The 21,245-nt window shown below is 28.3% G+C and overlaps 1 protein-coding gene across 1 annotated transcript in view; it reads right to left on the reverse strand.

Annotated features, from left to right (window-relative positions):
- LOC129966370 (ankyrin repeat and SAM domain-containing protein 1A-like) overlaps positions 1–9,633 on the reverse strand; it is a 106,606-nt gene extending 96,973 nt beyond the window's left edge. The window contains exon 1 of the mRNA XM_056080793.1: positions 9,188–9,633. Coding sequence (XP_055936768.1) covers positions 9,188–9,291 — 104 coding nt within the window. The 5' untranslated portion in view covers positions 9,292–9,633. The remainder of the gene's footprint in view (positions 1–9,187) is intronic.
- Between the last annotated feature and the right edge of the window lie 11,612 nt (positions 9,634–21,245).

Genomic DNA, 21,245 nt, shown 5'->3' on the forward strand with positions numbered 1-21,245 from the left:
ATGATATTTATTTTAAAAATATGTCTAAGTATAATTATTTGCCATTCTAAAATTTAATTAAAAGATAAATGATGAAACAATATGCTTTTTCTTAATATAATATAGTTTTTTATGTAAAACTGGTATATTATCAGTAACCTGTGACATATTTTATGTAAAAACCGCACAAAACCGCTGATTCTATAACTATCGACTTTGCCATGTCGTTAGTTCCTGTATCTAAGAAAAGGTTCCTCGAAATTTGAATTTTTTTTAATCAAAAATTAGACGAGATTTTAATATTTCTCCTCAATATTTTTTTTACTAGTTACCGTAAATAAAATATTTAAACATTAGTTTAAGCTTATATAAATATATATTTTTTTAATATTATCAATTTTATTTACATATTTTTATCATATTAATAACTTTTTATTAACATTTTATATTTTTAACTTTTTATATTTTTAAATGTATTCTAATAATATTTTTCATGGGTTTTTAAGTACTGAATTTATATTTAAGCACTAATTAATGATATTAAATACATTTTCGTGCTCATGCTGTCATTACTATAATTAATAGAAATTTTTAAAATATATTACGAAGTATAGATTAATAAAGTTTAAAACATTTTTATGAAACGATATTTCGGAGAAGAGGTTCAAATATTTTCTTTAAAAGGCGAATTTAAATTTCTTCTTTTTTAAGGCATGTAATGCGAAATTCTATTTACATACACTGTTCAGCATATCGATATAGGCTGCTAGCTTGCCTGGAAGACTTGGTCAATACTTAAAACTGGCCAATACTTATATTTCGTATTTTATTGATAATATCTTATATCTAGTTATGCTTTATTTTTTAAAAAAATTCCTCTCTCTTACATCAAAAACAAATTTGTTAATTTTTGCTTTTTGGAGGTTATAAAGAAATGATTATTTAAGAAAATTTGAACCACTTTAAACACAAATTCAAGTAGCACATTCAAATTTAGTATTTTAATAGAATTTATTTAAAATCATAAAATGATTTATTAAAAATATATATATAATCTTCTACATAATTATCTTATGATTCATCGCGTAAAAAAATATGAGGAAATAAAACAATTTGTTACACAGATAAAACTTAAATTATTTGTGCAAGTAAAGGTGAAAAAAGAGTGATTTTATCTTAATTACATATACAACAATAAGAGAACGAATTTGATTCTCAATGTATTTTACTAGAAATAACTGAAAAATTTCAGGAATTCTAATTTTAACTTATTTTCTTGATTTGAAATATGTCTTATGTAGAAACATAAACATACACATTTACGCAATGTTGTTATTATATATATGTATGAGTATTTTAAAAATGAAATCAAAAACTTGGCAGAAGCTTTAATTTCGTCATTACATGTTTTTCATACCCCTAATATTTTTCCTTAAAATGAGTTTTTGAAATGTAAAAGTTAAATTCCTTGTAACAAAAGTCATTATCACTTTCGCCATACACAATTGCCTTCTGAGAAATAAAAATTTCTTCAAAAAACTTGCTTTGCATTCAGCATGAAATGAAAATATATAATGGTTCACTAACCACAAATTTCAATAATAATGACTCACTGCTAAAGAATTATTATTTTTGATATGAACCACATTCTTCCCTTCCATTAATCAAGTCACATATTAACGTTTCTTCTAAAGAAATTCCATTTTATTTTTTTAATGGAATGAAAGTTTAGAAAGTTCCGCAACATTTGTTTTTGTTGTTTTGCTGCAACGCTAATCTAGCCTGTAATTTCATATTCATAAAATTTGCGAATAATCTCATAAAATATATTAAAGAAAAGAAAATATTAAGTTTTATTATTTTTAATAAATTATTGTATTAAAAATATAAGCCTTTAAACAGTTAGTCGATTTCATGAATTATAATAAAATTAAAAGGTAAAAAAAAGAGAAAAAGAAAGAAATTGTTCATTTTAAAGAGGAAAAGAAAACGTTAAATATTCAAGATAAAATACATTTTAATAAATAAAATTAAATTAGCTTTTTTCGATCAATTATACCACAAATTAGAATTTGTATAAATAAAATCTCTATTTATTTATTTAATGAAACGAAACTTCTTTTAATATTATTTATAAAATTAATGCTCTCGTAATTCCATCGTTGTTGCTTGGAGTAATTTATTTATTCCATATTTTTATCAACAAAATTCATTAGAATTATAAGGTAAAAAATATTCTCAGACTGAAAAAAAATTTTCAGTTTTATTTCTTTACATTTTAATAAAACTAAACATAAAAAATTATAAGCAGATTCGAAATTATTTATTTTAAGAAGATATAAAAGAATAAAATTTAAAACAGCAAGAGTTAACCTTACGTGTATAATTTTTTTAAAATTTTCAAATAAAATAATGTAAACCTGCATAAATTAGAAAAGAAAATATTAGAAATATTTATTTTGAAAAATTGTGTATAAAAACTGTTTTTGGAGAAAGAAAATACATATTGTTTGATAAAATTTTTACCTAGCAATAAATTCCATTTTCGACTCAAAATGTGGTAGATATATAATTTTATTTATTAAAAATTTCATGATTCAAAATCTTTTTTAAAAAAGCAAATTTAAAATAAAATGCAATGTAAGAATTTTAAATTTTTTTTAGTATATTTACCTGACAAACGGAGAGGTAAGTGACATATTTAGAAAGTAATATATATGTATGAAATTAAAATCCGCAAGTGATTTTCCCCTCAAAATCCCATCACCTCATAAAAAAAAGGAAAGAGAAACTAAGCGTAATAAGTAAAGACAAACCGGATCTTATAAAATCTTCAAGATTTCACATCTACAAGTATTTTTAAACCAGTGATTCACAATTTGCAATCTAGTTGACCTTTAAGAATCTCCTTCAAAGTTTAAGTTCCAGATAAGACCATTACGCATCGATTTTGTGCTATCAATATAAAATAAATCTTATTTCAATTGTGTATTTCTGATAAATGATTGTACTCGAATCCGAAATTACATTGTTATGCTCAAGAAAGATTTGTGATGTATTGTTACCAAAGAGGAAACTGAGTAATCAATTCAAATAAATTTAAAATGCGGTTTTTGTCTTAGAAAGAGCGGCGAACTACAAGTGATGTAATGTGTAACATGATGTAATGTGTATTTATGACTTCAATTCATGAGAAATATAAAATGATGTTAACAATTTTTAATAGGTTAATAAAATTCAAAATATTTTTTTAATTATGCTTGCATGATAGTATATTAAATATATCATGATTTTAAATATATAAAAAATGTATTATCAATTAAAGAAATAAAACGATTTATTTGAAAAAAAGAAAGTTTTACAGATTTCTTAAAATTGTTAAAGGACTTACTTCATAATTTCATATTTTGAGTAATTAAATAAAAATTAGAAGGCAGAAGTCAAAATAATTATAATAAATTAATAAGATTTTTTTCTCTACTTTTTAAATGAAATCTTCATTTTCTAAATGTGAATTTTAAGTGTTTATAATGGCGATAAATTTTCAAATATAATAAAATTTAAAAATTTAAAAAAATGCATTATAAAAACTTAATAGTAAATTCTATTTGTCATAAATTGAAATAATTCAAATATCATTCGCAAATTTCAATTTATAATGAATTTAGAAAATCAAAAATTCTTGTCAAACAAGTCTGATACAGTTATTTAATTTAACATAAACAGGTTTTTTTATAAATTTATATGAATTTATATTCTTCCACTCATTAACAGTAATATTTTTAAATATTCGTGTAATAAAGTTTTCAATAAAAAATAATATATTCCATTTTCTTATTTAAATAGCTTGATTTCCACCATGCACTAAAATTTAAATTTTTTTTTATTCTCAAATTCTGATTTAAATGTACCGTTATTAAAACTGAAAGATTTTTATTAGCTTTTTTTAGTTAATGAGTTTAGTTCTGTTAGCGTTTTTTTAGCTAACATAATTTTTAAAAATAATTAATATATTTAATTTCAACTCCATAAAAGCGAAATAAATTTATTTTTTTTAATAATAAATATGTTTAAATATTTAAAAAGCCAGAAAATCAATGTGTCTCAAACTAATTGAAAAAGGAACTTCAGAGCTTGTGCTTTCGCAAATAATTTCATGCAAGTTTCAACCAACAGTTCTTTTAAAAATTCATATCATAATCAACAATCGAGGTTCCGCATACCACATCACATGATGACTAATGACTTATTGTCACGTTCTTTATTTGAAGTAGCATTTGAACTTTCTTCCGGGCACTATGGCAGTATGCCATTCCCATTACTTTAACAATCGTATTAAGTTGTAACTTGATGACTTCCAGAGATTATCCATTCTCTGAACGAAACTACTGTGTATTTACAGAAGAATCATTTATCTCACATCCAGATCGATTGGATGTACCTCACACAATACCTGATCCGCCTTGAGTCTCAACGAGGTATTGATGGGGTCCGCCTTCGCCATAGGCTAAGTATATTTTGATTGTGACTGAATGCCATGGTGCTGGGAAGCCTTGGGAGATATGGGTGTGGTGTGACGAAAGTGAGGCCCATTACAGGAGATACCACAGCAATTAAGGAATTAAGCAGTGCGGAACTAACGAGATATCTGTAACTGTGACTTAAAAGTCATTCTGAAACTAGATAGTACAAATTTACATTCGCACGTGCCACCAATGGCCTTTCCAGAATCAATATGAAGGGAGAACGGATTGTTTTGGTTACGAGGTCATCAACTTTGGTAAGGGTGGCGGCTACTGTATAAAAAAAAAAAATGCTTCATTTAGGTGGATCCATGAATGGGAAAAAAGGAAGGATGAATAAAAAACATGGAAAATTCATGCACGGAATTGAAAGAATGCGTCTATTCGTAATTGCTTGTAGCACTAATTACAGCACTAGCTTGTAGCACTAAATAAAATAGCGCTGGAATGTGAATGAAGAGAAAACATTTTAAAAAAGTGCACTGTAGAAATTTCTACAATCATATAGTCAAATGTTAATTAATAAAAGCGTTTACTAAATATTAAATGTTTACAAATAAAATGAAATACAAAATCCTGAAAATCTCATAATTATAATTTAATAATAAAACAATGTTTTTAAAAATAATCAGAAGAATTTCATTCTTCATATACTAAACTTTTTTCATTGATTAACCTTAAAAAGTATATAAAAATTTAATTTTGTAACATAAACAGTAGCAAATCTACCTTTGATTATTTATCTAAGCATCGAAATTTTATCTGATATGAAATTTGTTCTAGATAAGAATGTTTTTTACTTATGATTCACTTCTAAAGAAAAGGTCACAAAATATTTGATTCGATACTCAAGAATAGTAACTTAGAAAATGAATAGAAAGCTACAGCTGCATCACCTTTGGAAGATGAATCTTAGTATATTTGTTGTAAAGATCTAGAATCACTTTATGAAAATAACACAATTTTTCTTTTTAATATGCTTTTTTATTGTAAAAAATGAATATTTCATTTACAATAAATTCTGCTTCAATAAACCAGTTACTTTTGATTACATAAGGCTCAGATTTAGAGCATTTTAACTGCCTGTCATGGTAAACCTATCACCCCCTCCCCTCACTATTGTCAACTTGTGAGGTTAAATGTGATACTTTAAAAACTCTCATTAAAACAGATAAATTAATTTTACCCGTTAAACCATTCCTTGCTCAATTTAAATTTTAATTGAATTGGAATTTGTAGAAAATAGCTTAAAACGGCTTGAAGTCGATTATTTGACCTTGAACTTCTTTTGGATAGATTTATTTCTATTGCGCTTGAAAAAATATTATTCTATTCGAAGGATTTACTGTGTCTGCCATACTTTCGAACTAGGGTGTGTTTAAATATTTTAATGTCATGTGATAAGCAGATGAGTTGAAGGTCTTCAGAAAAAAAATCAACATCACAACACAGATTTTTAGGATAACGTTTACATACTGTTTAGATAAATTTAATTTGAAATTTAAAAAAAAAAAAAGAAATGACGGATGAAGTATTTTATGAAACTTTAAAATATATATATATTGCTCTTTCAACTGTCTTTTTCCGTTGCTTATAGAAAAAAAAAATTAGAAAATCATTAAAATGTTTAACAAATAGTTCACAAACGTTATACAAATTTTATCTTAAAATTATTTAACCTAAGCGTTATACAAATTGTATCTTAAAATTATTTATCCTAAGCATTATACAAATTTTATCATAAAATTATTTATCACAATCATTATACAAATTTTATCTTAAAAATATTTATCACAAACGTTATACAAATTTTATATTAAAATTATTTATCACAAAGGTTATACAAACTTTATCTTAAAATTATTTATCAGAAACGTTATACAAACTTTATCTTAAAAATATTTATCTATTTTAAACATACTCGAAATACCTCCTGGACTTCTGAATAAAAGAACATACTTGAAATTGATCTCCAGTTACATATCACTGTTATTTATTCCAGAATATTCTAAAACTCTCTAAGAGATATGCAAATGTATCTAACAATTTATTACCGCACCGTGAAAAAGACATAAATATTCAACAAATAGACAGCAGGTGCTTCATTCTAGTTGCACGTGTGTTTGGGACTTTTGGAAGTTGAGCTTTCAGGCAAAGAGTGTTTAAGATTGTCAATAGAGTTCTTTATAAAATGTTGCATTTTTAAGCCTCATTTAAAGAACATAACATATTTGCATGGAATAAATTATAATCCAAGGAAATAAATATTCTTTTGTAAAAATTATGATGGAATTAAAATGCTTAATGCTTTTTTTTAAACTTTATTAGACAAATAAATAATGGGCTACGTTAGGTGCAAGCCAACATATTTGTGAAATTTCTTGCATTATTATTACATGAGTAAACCTAACTTACAGTAATAACAAACTTTCGTTTAGACTATTAAATTTTAAGTACGAAATGCGCTAATAAGGATACTAAAGAAGCCCTAAATAACACACAAAAATATATCGTAGAACAAATATTTTGAATATAATATTTCTGACTATAAAATAAATTGACTTCAAACTAGACTAACTGCATTTGCAAGTCTTAAAATTGCAGTATATGTTCATTAATTTTTATACAATAAAACTTTGGTTCTTACCCCACACTAGCAAATAAGTTTAATATGCAATGTTTTTCATGAAGTTCATGTAACATTAAAAAAATATATTATACAAAAAAAAAAAAAATTTGAAAAAATTATTCTCAGGATCAATAATTTCAAATTTTTATAGAAATCAGGATTATCAAACTTAGAACTATGATACGATATTTAGCAAAATTTCTCTATTCGAAATAAAGAAATATCAATAAAACATGTGCATGCTAGCATAAATAAAAATTTAAAAAAAAAAAAACAATAGAAAAGACAGCTTTTAATTTGTTAAATATTTTTCCTACTATCCGATTCTTATTTGAAAATTTTTAACTACATATTTGAAAATAAATTTTTGATTATTATTTCGTTTCTTAATATTTACAATATGCATCAATGTTTCTACTAAAATCAGCATTTTTTCCCGAACATAATCTACATTCCACTAATGCATTAATTTTAATCTGATAAGTGAAGTAGAACATTTCGATTCGGAAAATATATATCAGGAAAGGATTGAATATCTTCATACTTGCATAAAAAAAATTAATGTGAATTTTCACGACTTTCAAAAAATATATTATGAATTTAAAAGAAGGAACAATTAACATTCAGTAGAAATATATTTAAGCAAACAGGATAAGATCATTGTAAAAACAGACTGTCCTACTTATTTATATTAAATCCTTAAAATTCGCATTATTTTTTTTACGTTATACATGCATGAACTACAGTATATAGAATAACATTCATGAGAATAATAGTAGCAAGAATATATGCAACATTAGGAAAAACTAATAATAAAATGTGAAAATAGAATCTGTTCATCAAAAAATCAAGAATCTCAATCAAGAAATAAAAAAAATGAGTGTTATGAACAAATATATTCATCTAAAGCATCACAAATTAAAAATATTAAAATAATCATTTTATGTATGTTTACACATGGATAAATATTGTTTTATTCTACGAATATTCCTAGGATGAAAATCTATGAACTTTTACATAAAAGAAATAAATGCCAGCAAAATATGAATGAATGAACGAATAATACGAGTAAAAAATCCCCACTGGTTTCCTATTTAACATGTACCTATATTTATTTACAAAATTAACTGTTTACTATGCATGTCAGTATTGACACAGATAAGGTATTTTTAAAATTAGAAATAATGAAGGATTATTTTCAAATCAATATCGCAGATATAATACATGATTCATATTATAAACTATATTTTAATGACGGAGAAAAAAAAGAAATTTTAAATCATTATAGAATTCTATATATGCCTCTACTATTGATAATCAACCGCACAGCATATCTTACTAAACTCAGTGAATTTTCAAAATCGACCAACATAATAATCACACATCATCTAAAATTCAATTTAAAAAACTTCAAAATAAAACTTGTATTAATACAAGAAACACTTCCCTACAACTAAGCAATGGAAAAAAAAAGTGATAAATAAAAATAACAATCGAACATTCTGGATAATGTTTTGGTAATCATTTTGCTGAAGTTTGTACTCGTATGATCGTATTTTTACAATATAAGTGTCAACGTATTAAATATTTTTAGACAATTCTTCATCTGATGTGTTTGTTTTTTCAAATAAAAATAATAATAAATATGACAGTAATAAACAACATTAATAATAGCTTAATGCAACAATCTATTCAATTGATATTTAAAATTATAATAAATGAACTTATTTGATGATTAAATGATTTCTGATTAAAATTTTAGTGAAAATATATTACATAATAAATAGTTTTTTGCACACAAAAATGATATTCATCATGCGCAGAACTAAGCCTTGTCGTACAGCACCGTTATACTCCACTGCCAAGTAATAGTACCACTTTTATAAGAAATCGCTATTAAAAGCTGCAAATGTATGCAGGAAAGCCAACATTTGCAATCAAGGTTTCCTCAAATTAGAAGGGAGAAAGGAAAAAAATGGATAGCAAAGATGAAATATACCCCATCCCCGAAAACAACCTGGTCCCCTCGAGAGGGAGAAAAATAGACTCTACCCACCTTGCAAGGGGGCCTGATCTCTTGGCTCTTTGACTCAAATATCTCTCGACCGTTGCAATATTTCCACTCCTTGCGGCGTCTATAAGTTCTTGTTCTTTCCCCATGTGCGGCCGCAACTCACAAAATGAGATTTGATAGTTCGAAATGTCACATTGTAAACAGCGGCGAGTGATGAGGGATTCTCAAGTTAGCCACCATTTTGAATCGCCAGCCGTTTTCAACCACCAGCTGTGCGCCGAGCCGTGGCTTGGACAGTCCGCATAATCCTGGTCGCATTTAGACTGGCTTCCTGGAGTTATCACCGGTGGATGATCACATCGTTCGGATGAGTAGCTCACTGATGCAACATTCAGAATCGTCGAAAAACTTGCGGCGCCAAATTTGTGTCAATGTAAACAAAGCAGAGGAAAATACGAGGCATAAAAGCCTGAGTCAGGGTTGCTACCGGAAGGGCAATCTCGCTTCGCCAAGTGAGGGCGAAATTAACGCCAAAACGGCAGCCAACTCTGTAATTTAATTTCATGTGTTCATGCTTTCGGTATTATTTGGCGACTCGATCATAAAGTGTTGCACTCTGCTCCATGGACTGCCAGCTGATGAAACGTCAAAGTATCTTCCGTGATCACGGCTTTTAGTGATTAGTAATTGATTTAGTATTTATTTCATGCGCCCTTGATCTCAAACAGAAATATATATATATATTTTAAATTACAACGCGATAATTCGAAAAGATTGCATTTTCAAGATTAGAAAGTGCGTAAATACTTTTGGTCGAAATTTCCATACAAATCTAGTTAAAGTTGTAATTTAATAAAAACTAAATAATTTCTAATTTCGCATCCACCACCTATTTTTAAAAAATCTAATCTTATCTCTCGAATATTTTCTAAGCTTCAAAAAAGCAGATTTGTTATTTCAATAAAAAGTGAGAAGAAAACCGCCAATAGCGTCATTAATAGTTAATGGGTTTTTGTTGTTGTTTTAATAAGAACTTCGGTTCAACAAAAAATATTATACGTGAAATAATAAACATATGGATAAAATGATTTAATTGATATAAGCAACAACTGGTTTTATAGGGTAGAATAATTCTTTTTTGAGAGGAGAGAGTACGGTTGAAAAAAATTTGTTATGGTTGTGAAAAAAAATTATTTTTGGCAGCCTTTATTTATTTTTTATTCCACCATAAATTGTATTAAATTATATAAATGTTACATCTAATTTCTGCAAGGAATTTTGCTTCAACTTTCTCATCTAATTTAACTAATTAGACATTTTTTTAAATTAAATTCATGCTTAAACTGCATATTTTGAAAATTTAAGGAGTAATGAAGTAATACTTTTAATATTTTATTAATTAACTAATCGTTTAATTAAACGTATAAATAAATTTCAATCAAGAATATATTATCTAGAAATGTGATTATTCTTCTTAATAAAAGTGTGTGTGTGTGTGTGTGTGTGTGTGTGTGTGTGTGTGTGTGTGTGTGTGTGTGTGTGTGTGTGTGTGTGTGTGTGTGTGTGTGTGTGTGTGTGTGGGTGGGTGGGTGCGCGTGTCAAGAAGGAGAAGGAGGGAACGAGTCCCCTTTCTTTTACAAAGTAAATAGTTGGGAGTAGAAGCAACGAATTTGTCCGAAATAATTTCAACTTTTAAGGAAAAGGTGGCAGAGTCCACTGTTTAACCATAATTTTTTCGAAAATAATATTTCGCTAAAATATATTAGCCGCCTTTTTAAATTTAAAACATTTTTTCTATGGATACCAATTTCAAATTTGTCGAAATTTTTAAACATATTTTTTGTGCAATGTTTTTTGTGATGGCATTCAGACAAATTTCATTTTATCAATAAATTATTTAATTTAATCGCATTAAATTATTTAATTTAATTGCAGAAAGATAATTTTAAAAAATTTAAAAAATAAGATTTAGATAGAATGTTAGATGAGATTTTATTACTACAAAGGATGACATGTATCAAAGTTTAGAGAAAATCCGCATGCAGTTGACTGCCTGCAGATATGTGTAACTTTGTGAATATGAACACATTCACCCAAAAACGTAAGAAGCTATATGAATTAATTTTGCACTGAATCGACCTCTGCACCATAATTGTTAATTTCTCTAATTATGGATTCAATCATTTAATGGAAAAAAGTCAAAAGTGCTTTTCCGAGGCTGTACTTCATCAATAATGTAGAAGTTTTATCGCTGTCTTGTCTTATTGTGTCATATTGTAGAAGTTAATTAGAAATCAATTGGGGAACGATTTCACTGGTTTTTCATTGGTTCATGTCTTTATCATGGATCAAATTACATCACTATTAATGACTGATTAGGCTTCTATTACGATGAGCATAATCTATTCAAAGACCATGCTCATGGCCATTACTACTGACAAACATTTTTTTTTTTAATATTAACGAAACGTAAAATTTTATAGCATATTAATTCATTATGTAGGCCAGAAAAATAAATATTTATTTATTTTTAATAATAATAATGTGCATCTCTTGCTTCTAGCACTCTATATATTTTAGGTTTCGTAGTGTTATATACATATTTTTAAATTAAACATTTGGACTTTCTTACAAAACTATCGAGTACAGAAATCAGCTATTTAGTACTGTGATTTCTGTACTCGGCACCCAAAGTAATACTGTGTATAAATATAATCAAAATCGTGTTCCAAAAGCGGATTACCTATGCATCAAATTTAAGAGTCCTTAACTTGAGATCTGTCTTTTATTTCCTATCTCCTTTTCTCTAGCAAGTTCTCAACCGTTTTGGGTGAATCTTCGGCATTTTCTTTTCATTCTGCTTTTCGCCCTGGCGATAGCACGAACAAATAAGATATCAATTTAGAGATTGTTATCCTTATTCGTAGTTTAGTTTAGTTATATTAACGTCTCGTTTCAAGCAACACTAGGGCTATTTTGAGGCGGATCTCGCAATTTTGAGCCAAGCACAGATGGCGAGGACGACACCTTCGTCTCCAAACTTCCGTTCCACACCATCTGGAGGTTTTATGTCCCCTACGTATTTAACGTGCATCCGAACCGCTCACAGGGCGGTTCTTAGGTGGAATCGGGCATCGCGCCTGAAGCCCTCTGGTTCCGAAGCTGGGACCTTACCACCAAACCACCGGAGCCTTGAGCTTATTCGTAACGACACTTTTTATGGTGTTTGTTATATATTCATTATTCAAACACAATTTTCTTCCCTTGAAAGAAAATCCAAAATGTTCGTTAAATGATATTCAACTACGTTTAGAAATAATTTGAGTATATTTCTTTTCTTTTTTTCGCTATTATTGCTTTGCTTATTTTATTGTTTTAGTTCATCTTTATTTTTAAATGCTAATTTCATTTGTTGTCTTCTTTTTCTTTCTTTTTTTTATCTTTAATCGTCCTTTAGACTTTTCCAAAAGTTTATATCTATGACCCGAACACTTTAAAAGAACAAAAGGACAGAATTTCTGTGATTTTTTTTGAAGGACTTATTGATTTTCAGTCAGATAATATCAGTTTTATTGAGTAGTTTTACTTAAGTTCAAATTATTACTTAATTGAATGCGATGAAAAAAGTCTTTATGAATCTGTAAAGTGAATTTTTCATTGAGTGAAATTCCAAATCCTGATATTTTTCCTGAAAATATTAACTTTACATGCATGTGTGCAATTGCAAGGTAGAAAAAATTATTTTAAATAATACATTTATATAAAACTAATTCAAAGTTTTATCTCTTCGTAAAAGATTTCATAAGTCTTTTTCAAATTTCAAAATTATCCTTCGATTTTTCAAAGAGGGATTTCATTTTATTTTGCTTCGTTATTAATAGTGGTAAATAAAGAGTTTCCATTAAAAATTATTTTACTTTACAGTTAAAAGCAAATCTGAAACTGTGCACCTGAGAAATTCGGCATGAAATAATTTATCATTCTTTTCCGAATGCATTAAAAACTTTATGTATACTTATTTCTTGCAAATCTTTGAATAAAATAAATAACACGAATACTCATTACATTCTGACAATTCGACGATTATATATCGGATTCAATCAGAAATCCGTACGATGGCTAACATACAGGGTGTTTATAAAGTCCCGGACCCATTTTGATGTTTAATAACTCATAAAATAATAAAGATAGATTAAAATTAATAACATAAATGGTTAAATAGACTCAAAAAGTTTCATGACCCTTGTCAATGAACTTCCACGTGTGCCCCCTTCGTCGCACGGAGAATATCAAGTCGATAGTCAATTTCACGCCAGGTAGCGACAAGCATGTCGGCATCCACAGAGCCATTTGCGCACATTATGGCGATTAACAATGCCAGAAACATGAAAGGATGCTTCATCGGAGAACATTATGCTCTTCAGAAAATCAGCAGCATCTTCTATCCTCCTTAGCATATCTGTTGCAACGGCCATCCTCCTAGGCCTATCGTTCGGTTCCAAAACTTGAACAATTTGAACTTTGTATGCATGCAGTCTAAATTTTTTCTTAATAACCTAATACACCGTCGAAATTGGCATATCCAATTCTGTTGCCGCTGATCTCACAGATATTCTAGGATTGTGTAAAAATGTCTCTCTGACTTCACTTGTGCAAGGACGTCTGGAACGTTTCTTATCTTCGATACTTCCAATTTCTAGAAAATTCTTTTTCCACCGCAAGATGCTGTTTTTGGATGGAGGATCTTTTTGGTAAATTCTTCTGAAATTTCTCTGTGCACTATCGATTTCATTTCTATGAACCACCATAAAATCTGTCCTTTCTCTTGTGGTGTACGCATTCTCCTTAATATCCACTCGAATAAAACATCACATACAAAAGTACTACATAGAACAAACACATCAAAAGTAAACATAACATTGCAATAGTTGCCAAAAACAAAAGAGAGAAAAATGCAATTAATAAGCAGACAATATTTAGGAAAGTACAGATATTTAGACTGGAAAATGAAATTATCTGAAAATAACCACACGTGCAGACGATATTTACAAAAGTAAAAATATTCAAACCTGAAAAGGAAAATATATGAGTTATTCCATTAATAAATGCCATAAGTTTGTTTATATCTTTATTATTTTACGAGTTATTAAGCATCAAAATGGGTCCGGGACTTTATAAACACCCTGTATTATTTCCAAAAAAAACAAAAAAAAAGTGAGGGGAAAAAAATGTAAATTCAAATTTTTACTTCCTTGGATTTCTTTATTTTGAATGTGCTATCATAAAATCGCCATAAAAATGTATATATCTTAATAGTTTTTAATCGCAATGTTATGAAATATTACAAAATTCATATAAAAATATCTGAAACAAAATGAAATTTAATGTTTACATTTTTTATAAAATAATAAATTACTTATCTTTCATACCTTTTAAATACTTATTTAGAATTTATTTTCGTCTGAACAAACGTGCATATTATATATAAAATGTTTCAATATATTTATTATTGAGGCCAAAAGTGAAATTTTAGAAATCATTTATTCAGAAAATTGATTTAAACTAACTTTCTAAAATAGAAATGCTGTTCATAGATACAGACCAGAAACAATGCGCATTCAGAGCTCTCTCTCTCTCTTTTTATAGTTTTGAATTCCAATATATTTTTAATTTAATCAACATGTTAATTAATTTATTTAAAATGTTTTATTAATTTATAATGACTCCATATTGCGTAGCATCCACATTTTTAAACAATATCATTTACATAGATGCAATGTGTTTAAAAATATTGCAAATGCAAAGTTTTCGAAATGGGACACAGGGCAACATGAGCAATTGTATTTGATAGTTTATATTATTCTAATGTTTTAAAATTCAAAGAATTTACATTCTTGATAAATTTGTTATTTGATAACTCGACTCCAACAACATCTATTAATTTATCTACCTGTGGCCTTTCTACAGACTTGGAAACTTACTCTGCCTAATCGGAAATCTACAATTTGCTTCTGTAGAGCCGATTGATCTTTTCATCGTACCATGTTTGAAACCCGATTGATGACAGAAATATTGGGTGGACTAGGATACAATGAATCATGACAAAATTCAATAAGGGCGCACAGCGAAGATCAAGGATATGAATATCAGAAATCACGTATCGCCACCTTGGACATCACGCCGTATTTGGCTCCCTTCCCACAATTATAAATACTTCACCAATTTCACAAGCTATTCCAACATCGACATGGATGATTTCGTGACAACTGGTTGATCCATATTTGTTCTTCAGCAGTTCTTAAAGGAGTCATTCATTAAAAGGGATTCATTGTTAACGTTGAAGTAATTGAATTACGTGCTATACTGAGTGGAGCAGTCTTAAGCTCTGAATATTTTTCTGAATCACAACTATGGTCAGGTTGTGAAGGCATATCAGAAATGAAACCACTAGGAGGCAGCTTGAGCAGATTTCTAAACGACACTCCATTTGTCAAATATGAGTAGCGCTTGGTTCATTCTAGTGTCATTAACGTTTAGAATAGTTCATTTCTAATTATGGTACACAGAAAGCACATTCATTACAATAATACATCATTAAACTGGTGTAGCTATAAACTAGTTCTACTTTCAAAGTAAATTAAAGACCAAATATTATTAAATTCTGTTATTCAACAAAATATTTCCGATTCTTCTTTTGTCAAACCAATTGCCCAATCTCTTTCCAAGTGAGAACTTTTAGAACGGGATTAAACATGGATAGACCCTTTCCCTTCTTTCTTCAAGAATGAAAATTAATTGTGGGGTTACATTAACAAAGCATGAGCATGATAACGCAGGACGTTTTTGTTAGTTAAGAAGGTCCATGTTACCTTTTAATCTTAATCCCTATCTTTTCAGGCACAGTTTAATTTTTCATCCCCTACTTTGTGACGGTAAGGACAAAGGGACTTCATAAGAAATGTTTAGGCTAAATACCTCTACTAATAATAAGGTAAAAGAGATTGCTTATATTTGTAAACTTGTTGGAAATCTTTAAGCAGATCTAAAGCTGCCAAATTTGGAGCAGATATAATTTGGAGAGTGAAAGTGTGCTCTTTAGGACGATTTTTTTTAACTTTAATTAAAATTAAGCTTGTGTTTGACAGATAGAATATCAAATTTTGTATATTAAGACCATGCGCAAGTGAAATCTGAGTTCGGATAGAAACACCCTCCCAATTCCAAAAAGAGACATTATCACTAAGTAGAGCGATCTATGAAGAATATTTGATATTTTAAAAATGTCGTATCGGTATTCGATAGATGATCAATCTACACATGAAAGTTGTTCTCTGTTCATAAATTCGTTGAGAATGACATTTTATTAGTGCCATTCATAATGCATCAACATACAATAAAAATATCAAATAAAAGGTGTGTGAATTATGATTTTCGCAAGAGACGAAAGAAACCATTTATCGTCGGCAAATGCACCCAAATTGTCCCACTCTTGTTCTGACTGACAGGCCACTGACTTTGAAATTAATATCGAAGTATAAATTATCAGTGATGGATGAATTAAATTTTCATTCAATCTGCAGGGGGGTAAAAAATATATATTGCATTTTCCGACATCTAACATTTTCAAATTGATGAAATTCGTTTTACTTTTAAAATAGTAGCAGAAACAATCGCCTCCTCTTAAAAACACCAGTAAAAAGTTATTTTTTATAATATAATTTATGATATGGAAGAGGCTCACAGGGTATCTTTTAAGTTCACAACAAGTGGTTGCAGTCTGTATCTAATTGAAAGTTAGAATATAAGTTTCTCTGATATAATCGTAATCTAAAAATATCCATACAATATGAGCCAACTGTTTTCTTATCTCTCTAGCTTTAGAATCGTACATAATAATTCATAATCTACGATGTTCTCTTTTTTTCTTCAGGGTTTGATTGATTAATTAGGTTTTACTGGCGCAAGTATGGCCATGCTGCGCCAAATATAAGGTGGATTAACAGGATTATGGTTTAAAACATACGATAATGTAAATATAAAAGAAGCCTTAATATCTGATTCCATTAGGGATACAAGGCTAAAATTCGTTCTTTTTTTTTTCTCTAACATGGCTACTGTTTTCTTATTATAGTTTGAATATAAAAAATAATTCTATAATTAGATATATAAAGCCATATCTATCGTTAGATGTGGGATATCTAATGTAAACCTATAATATTATGAATTATACATGCATAGAGAAAACTGTTTCATCTGCTTAACTGCTAGTTTCAGAACATAGATTGAAAACGATTTCAAAGACTTTATCAGCACCTATGCTTTTCAGGAAATGTTATTGCAGTCGATTCATAACTCATACATATGTTACAATTTTCCATGAAGCTTTTTGTTTTCGTTTTGATGCAAAGAAATATGTTAATAGAGTTAATCTATTAATACCTAGAAATGATGAAAGTAAAATAATCTTATGCACAACTGATTTTCTAATTATTTGCATAGTAAATTAGGACTTTAAAGAAAATTATCTTTTAAATATTGTTGTTGTTGTTGTTGCTGTTTCATAAATTAATTTCTTGAATTTTTCAATCCTGGGTTGTTTCCTAGGTCTGTCAACAAATATATTCCTGGAATGGTATATTGTGCAACGTAAAACATGAAGCAGCATTTTCCATATCATTGCAAAAAACAGTTATGCTACCTACAGAATTACCCAATTATTTTAACTATCCAAATTTTAACTATGCGAAGGTAATTGCAATTTGACATTGAAACATTTTTGCTATTCGCTAAGAAATTGCAGCCTATATTTTAACTATCAAACTTTAACTGCACCAAATTTCTACTTATTTTACTACTTTTTATTTCTACTTTTCTGCACTATTTCTACTACTTTTTGTAAGAAGTTGTTTTATTGAAGCATAAATCATAATTTTTACTGACCATAATATTTTTCTTTAATAGATTATTTGTCAGTTTTCTAATACGAAATCCCAAACACCTGCAACAACTAAAGTACTACTAATACCATATTATTATGACAAATCTTTTTTTAATTAAATTCCACCGGAATCTCACCCCATATATTTCATATTGCATGTTACGAAGAACAGTTGCTGCTTCAAATATATTTTATGTAATTATCATAACAATTGTTAAACGAACCTTATAAGAAGCCTTGAACATGTAGAGATCATTGAAATGAGATTATTGAAGCGTTACACTTCAGAATGTTCGTCCTTTCTGTCAAAACTATTACACACCATTAAACAGAAGGCGAAATGTATTATTACATCTATTTTAATGAATACATGGATAATAAATGAATTCTGTGTATGGTATATTATACCGACTTCTGTCAACAATAAACGGAAACAAAAAAAAATAATGTTATTCTATTCGATCGAATGCAAAATATAGCTTATGATCTCAAATTCCGTGTTTTGATGGGGATATAATCTTATTTTGTATTTTCTCGAAACCTTTAGAAAGGCAAAACAACATAAAATTATCTTTTTGCTTCCAAATATGAAACAGTCATACTTAAAGGAAAATGGCTTTTTTCAGCTGAATTTTTTTAATTAAGTTCACATTAAGCTTAAATGTTTGTCCAAATCGTTTCTTATACTACTTATTCAACAAAGGTAGATAAATTAACTTCGTTATGTTGATTACTTTCTTCCAGAAAAGAATTTAGAATTCTAGAATTTTCAGATAGTATTTTATCATTGAAATTCTACAAGAAAATTCTTATCACACTTTTACTATTTCTCCTCTCCCACCGGGAAGCATCTCAGAAAGCAGGATGAAAAGCTTCCGGTTTGGTGGTTGGTTCTCATCACCCTGGTTGGTACAGAAATGGCGGAAGTCGGCTACCTACGGGATGTACTTTCCACAGGAAGGGTTGAATCGTGGCCGGTGATGACCCTTAGGACTTAACCATAGTTCCCGCCCATAGAGTTGAAATATAACTATTCAACTCTATATTTCCGCCAGTGTTTGCTGTTGCAGTGGTCCGGTGATTCAGATTTTTCATTTTGCCTTCAGGCACCCCGCACTGGCCGGGTAAGGTTAATGTAAGGTTGCCATTTCTCCTATCATTTTAACAGTCGCTTCTTGAAAGAAGATCAAACTGCCAAAAATATTAAATGTCTTGCAATTTTTATTTTCTCTAAATGTTCAATGTACCATTCAGTAGAAATTCGTCTTATTATATAATGGAACTGACATAAAAATAATATGAAAATATATTAAATGTTCTAAATTTTATACTTTATTTAACGTCAGGCATCAAGCTCGTTTTAAAATTCAGATTAATGAGTCCAAACTCGTATTCTAAAATAAAGAGCAACATAAAAGCAATTGCATCATACAAAATTTTGATTTTTCTTTGATGATATCTGGTATTTTAAAAATCTATTCCGTAACATATACCTCTACAAATAATATGAACTTTCAGTAATATTTGATATCATTAAATATTTATATGATATTTTCAGAACAGGGTTGTACCGATTTTTAAATAATTGTTCAATGAGCAACGATTTCTCTCTCAGAAAATTATGAACCTTTTTCACTAATAATGCGATCTTTTCAAGATAACAAACTAATATAAAGAATCGAATATTTTGATCCAGTCAAAATTAAATTTGAATTTTAATGTTTCGAATAACAGGTGACAATCTAATTTTCAGAATTCTTGAAGTTTCTGTGCATTTGTAAAAACATCTGAACATCCCATTTTTGAAGTAATTATTAAAAGCCCTCTCTCTTTAAATTCAATAAACTGTTTAATTAGACTAATAACTATGCACCAAATTTTTTTGTGGTATCAGAATTCACAAACGGGCAAAAACTTTTAACAAAAAAGAATTAATAATGAAGTGATTTAGTGAATATGATTTTTTCTAAAACAACTAAATCATTAGATATGATAAATGATATAGAACTCTCTTTACAATTGATATTAAAATGCGCAACGATAAATAGCATTTTGAGAAAATAAAGTTCAAACATTGCTTTTTATATCAAAAAGTAAAAAAGAGTAATTGTATGATTAAAGGAAGAAGGAAAATCCTAAAGAAAAACTTTACTAATAACCATGCGAATTTTCTTGTTTTTATTTTTATTTCCTTTTATTTAACTTGACTTCGTTCGTATTTTAAAAGATAAGATTTTGAAATTGATCTTTCAACCAGTTCCTAAAGCGCACAGTTATGAAATTTCGTACATTTGTGCATATAATCAGTATTATTATACATTAATCTAATATTTTCAGAATTTGAGTATCCATTTGTTAATTATTTCATTTACCCATACAAATGGCTCCTTCTGGTGATGAATTTGATAAAACATGAGCTTAAGATTAAAATGTAAAGATTAAAAAGTGTTAAACAAATAAAATAAAAGAAGAAAAAGATTGAAAGTATGTTTATAAAATTAATTGTAATAAATTTATATCCGTTTTCGCTTATAATTGCAATATGTCTTTTTTAATAATTTTTCAGCGATTTTTACCTAAGAAACAATTTTTATTCCTTTCTATATTCAACAGTTCTTTGATTTGGCATCTTATATTTTGTTTTATCAACAAATCCGAAAATGATATAGCAATATCATAGAGTATAGAGTATCGTAGAGTATCATAAAATAACAAAATATAAAATTAGTTATTTGTATTGGATAAGTAAATTTTTTTTTAAAGTTGCAAATTAACCAAAGTATAAATATTTTTAATATTTAAAAGTTGAAAAGCTCATTTGAGAAACCGCCTGAAAAATTCTCATTGTTTCACTATATTGCGCCAATAATGGTAACCCGTCATAACCAGCTGTTTCTAGAATTCATACGCGAGAGGGCGCTGGCGGCGATTTTAATCGTTTCTATGACAACAGCGAACCTTCACATCAACCATGGCGAGAAGAAAAAGCAAGTTCTCTTTTTATTAATCGTCCCGTTTTCTTCATCGTTGTAACAGTCGACAGACAGTTCAATGATTTTTCGCAACCCGTTATACTGCTAAGGGTAGTTTTTGTCTGCTCATTAACTTTAACGGCTTCTGCCTTCGAAATTTTCGCGCCATTTATTTAAGTGTTAAGTGTCT

This window comes from Argiope bruennichi, chromosome 4 (assembly GCF_947563725.1).
Source record: "Argiope bruennichi chromosome 4, qqArgBrue1.1, whole genome shotgun sequence".
In the NCBI taxonomy this organism is placed as follows: Eukaryota; Metazoa; Arthropoda; class Arachnida; order Araneae; family Araneidae; genus Argiope; species Argiope bruennichi.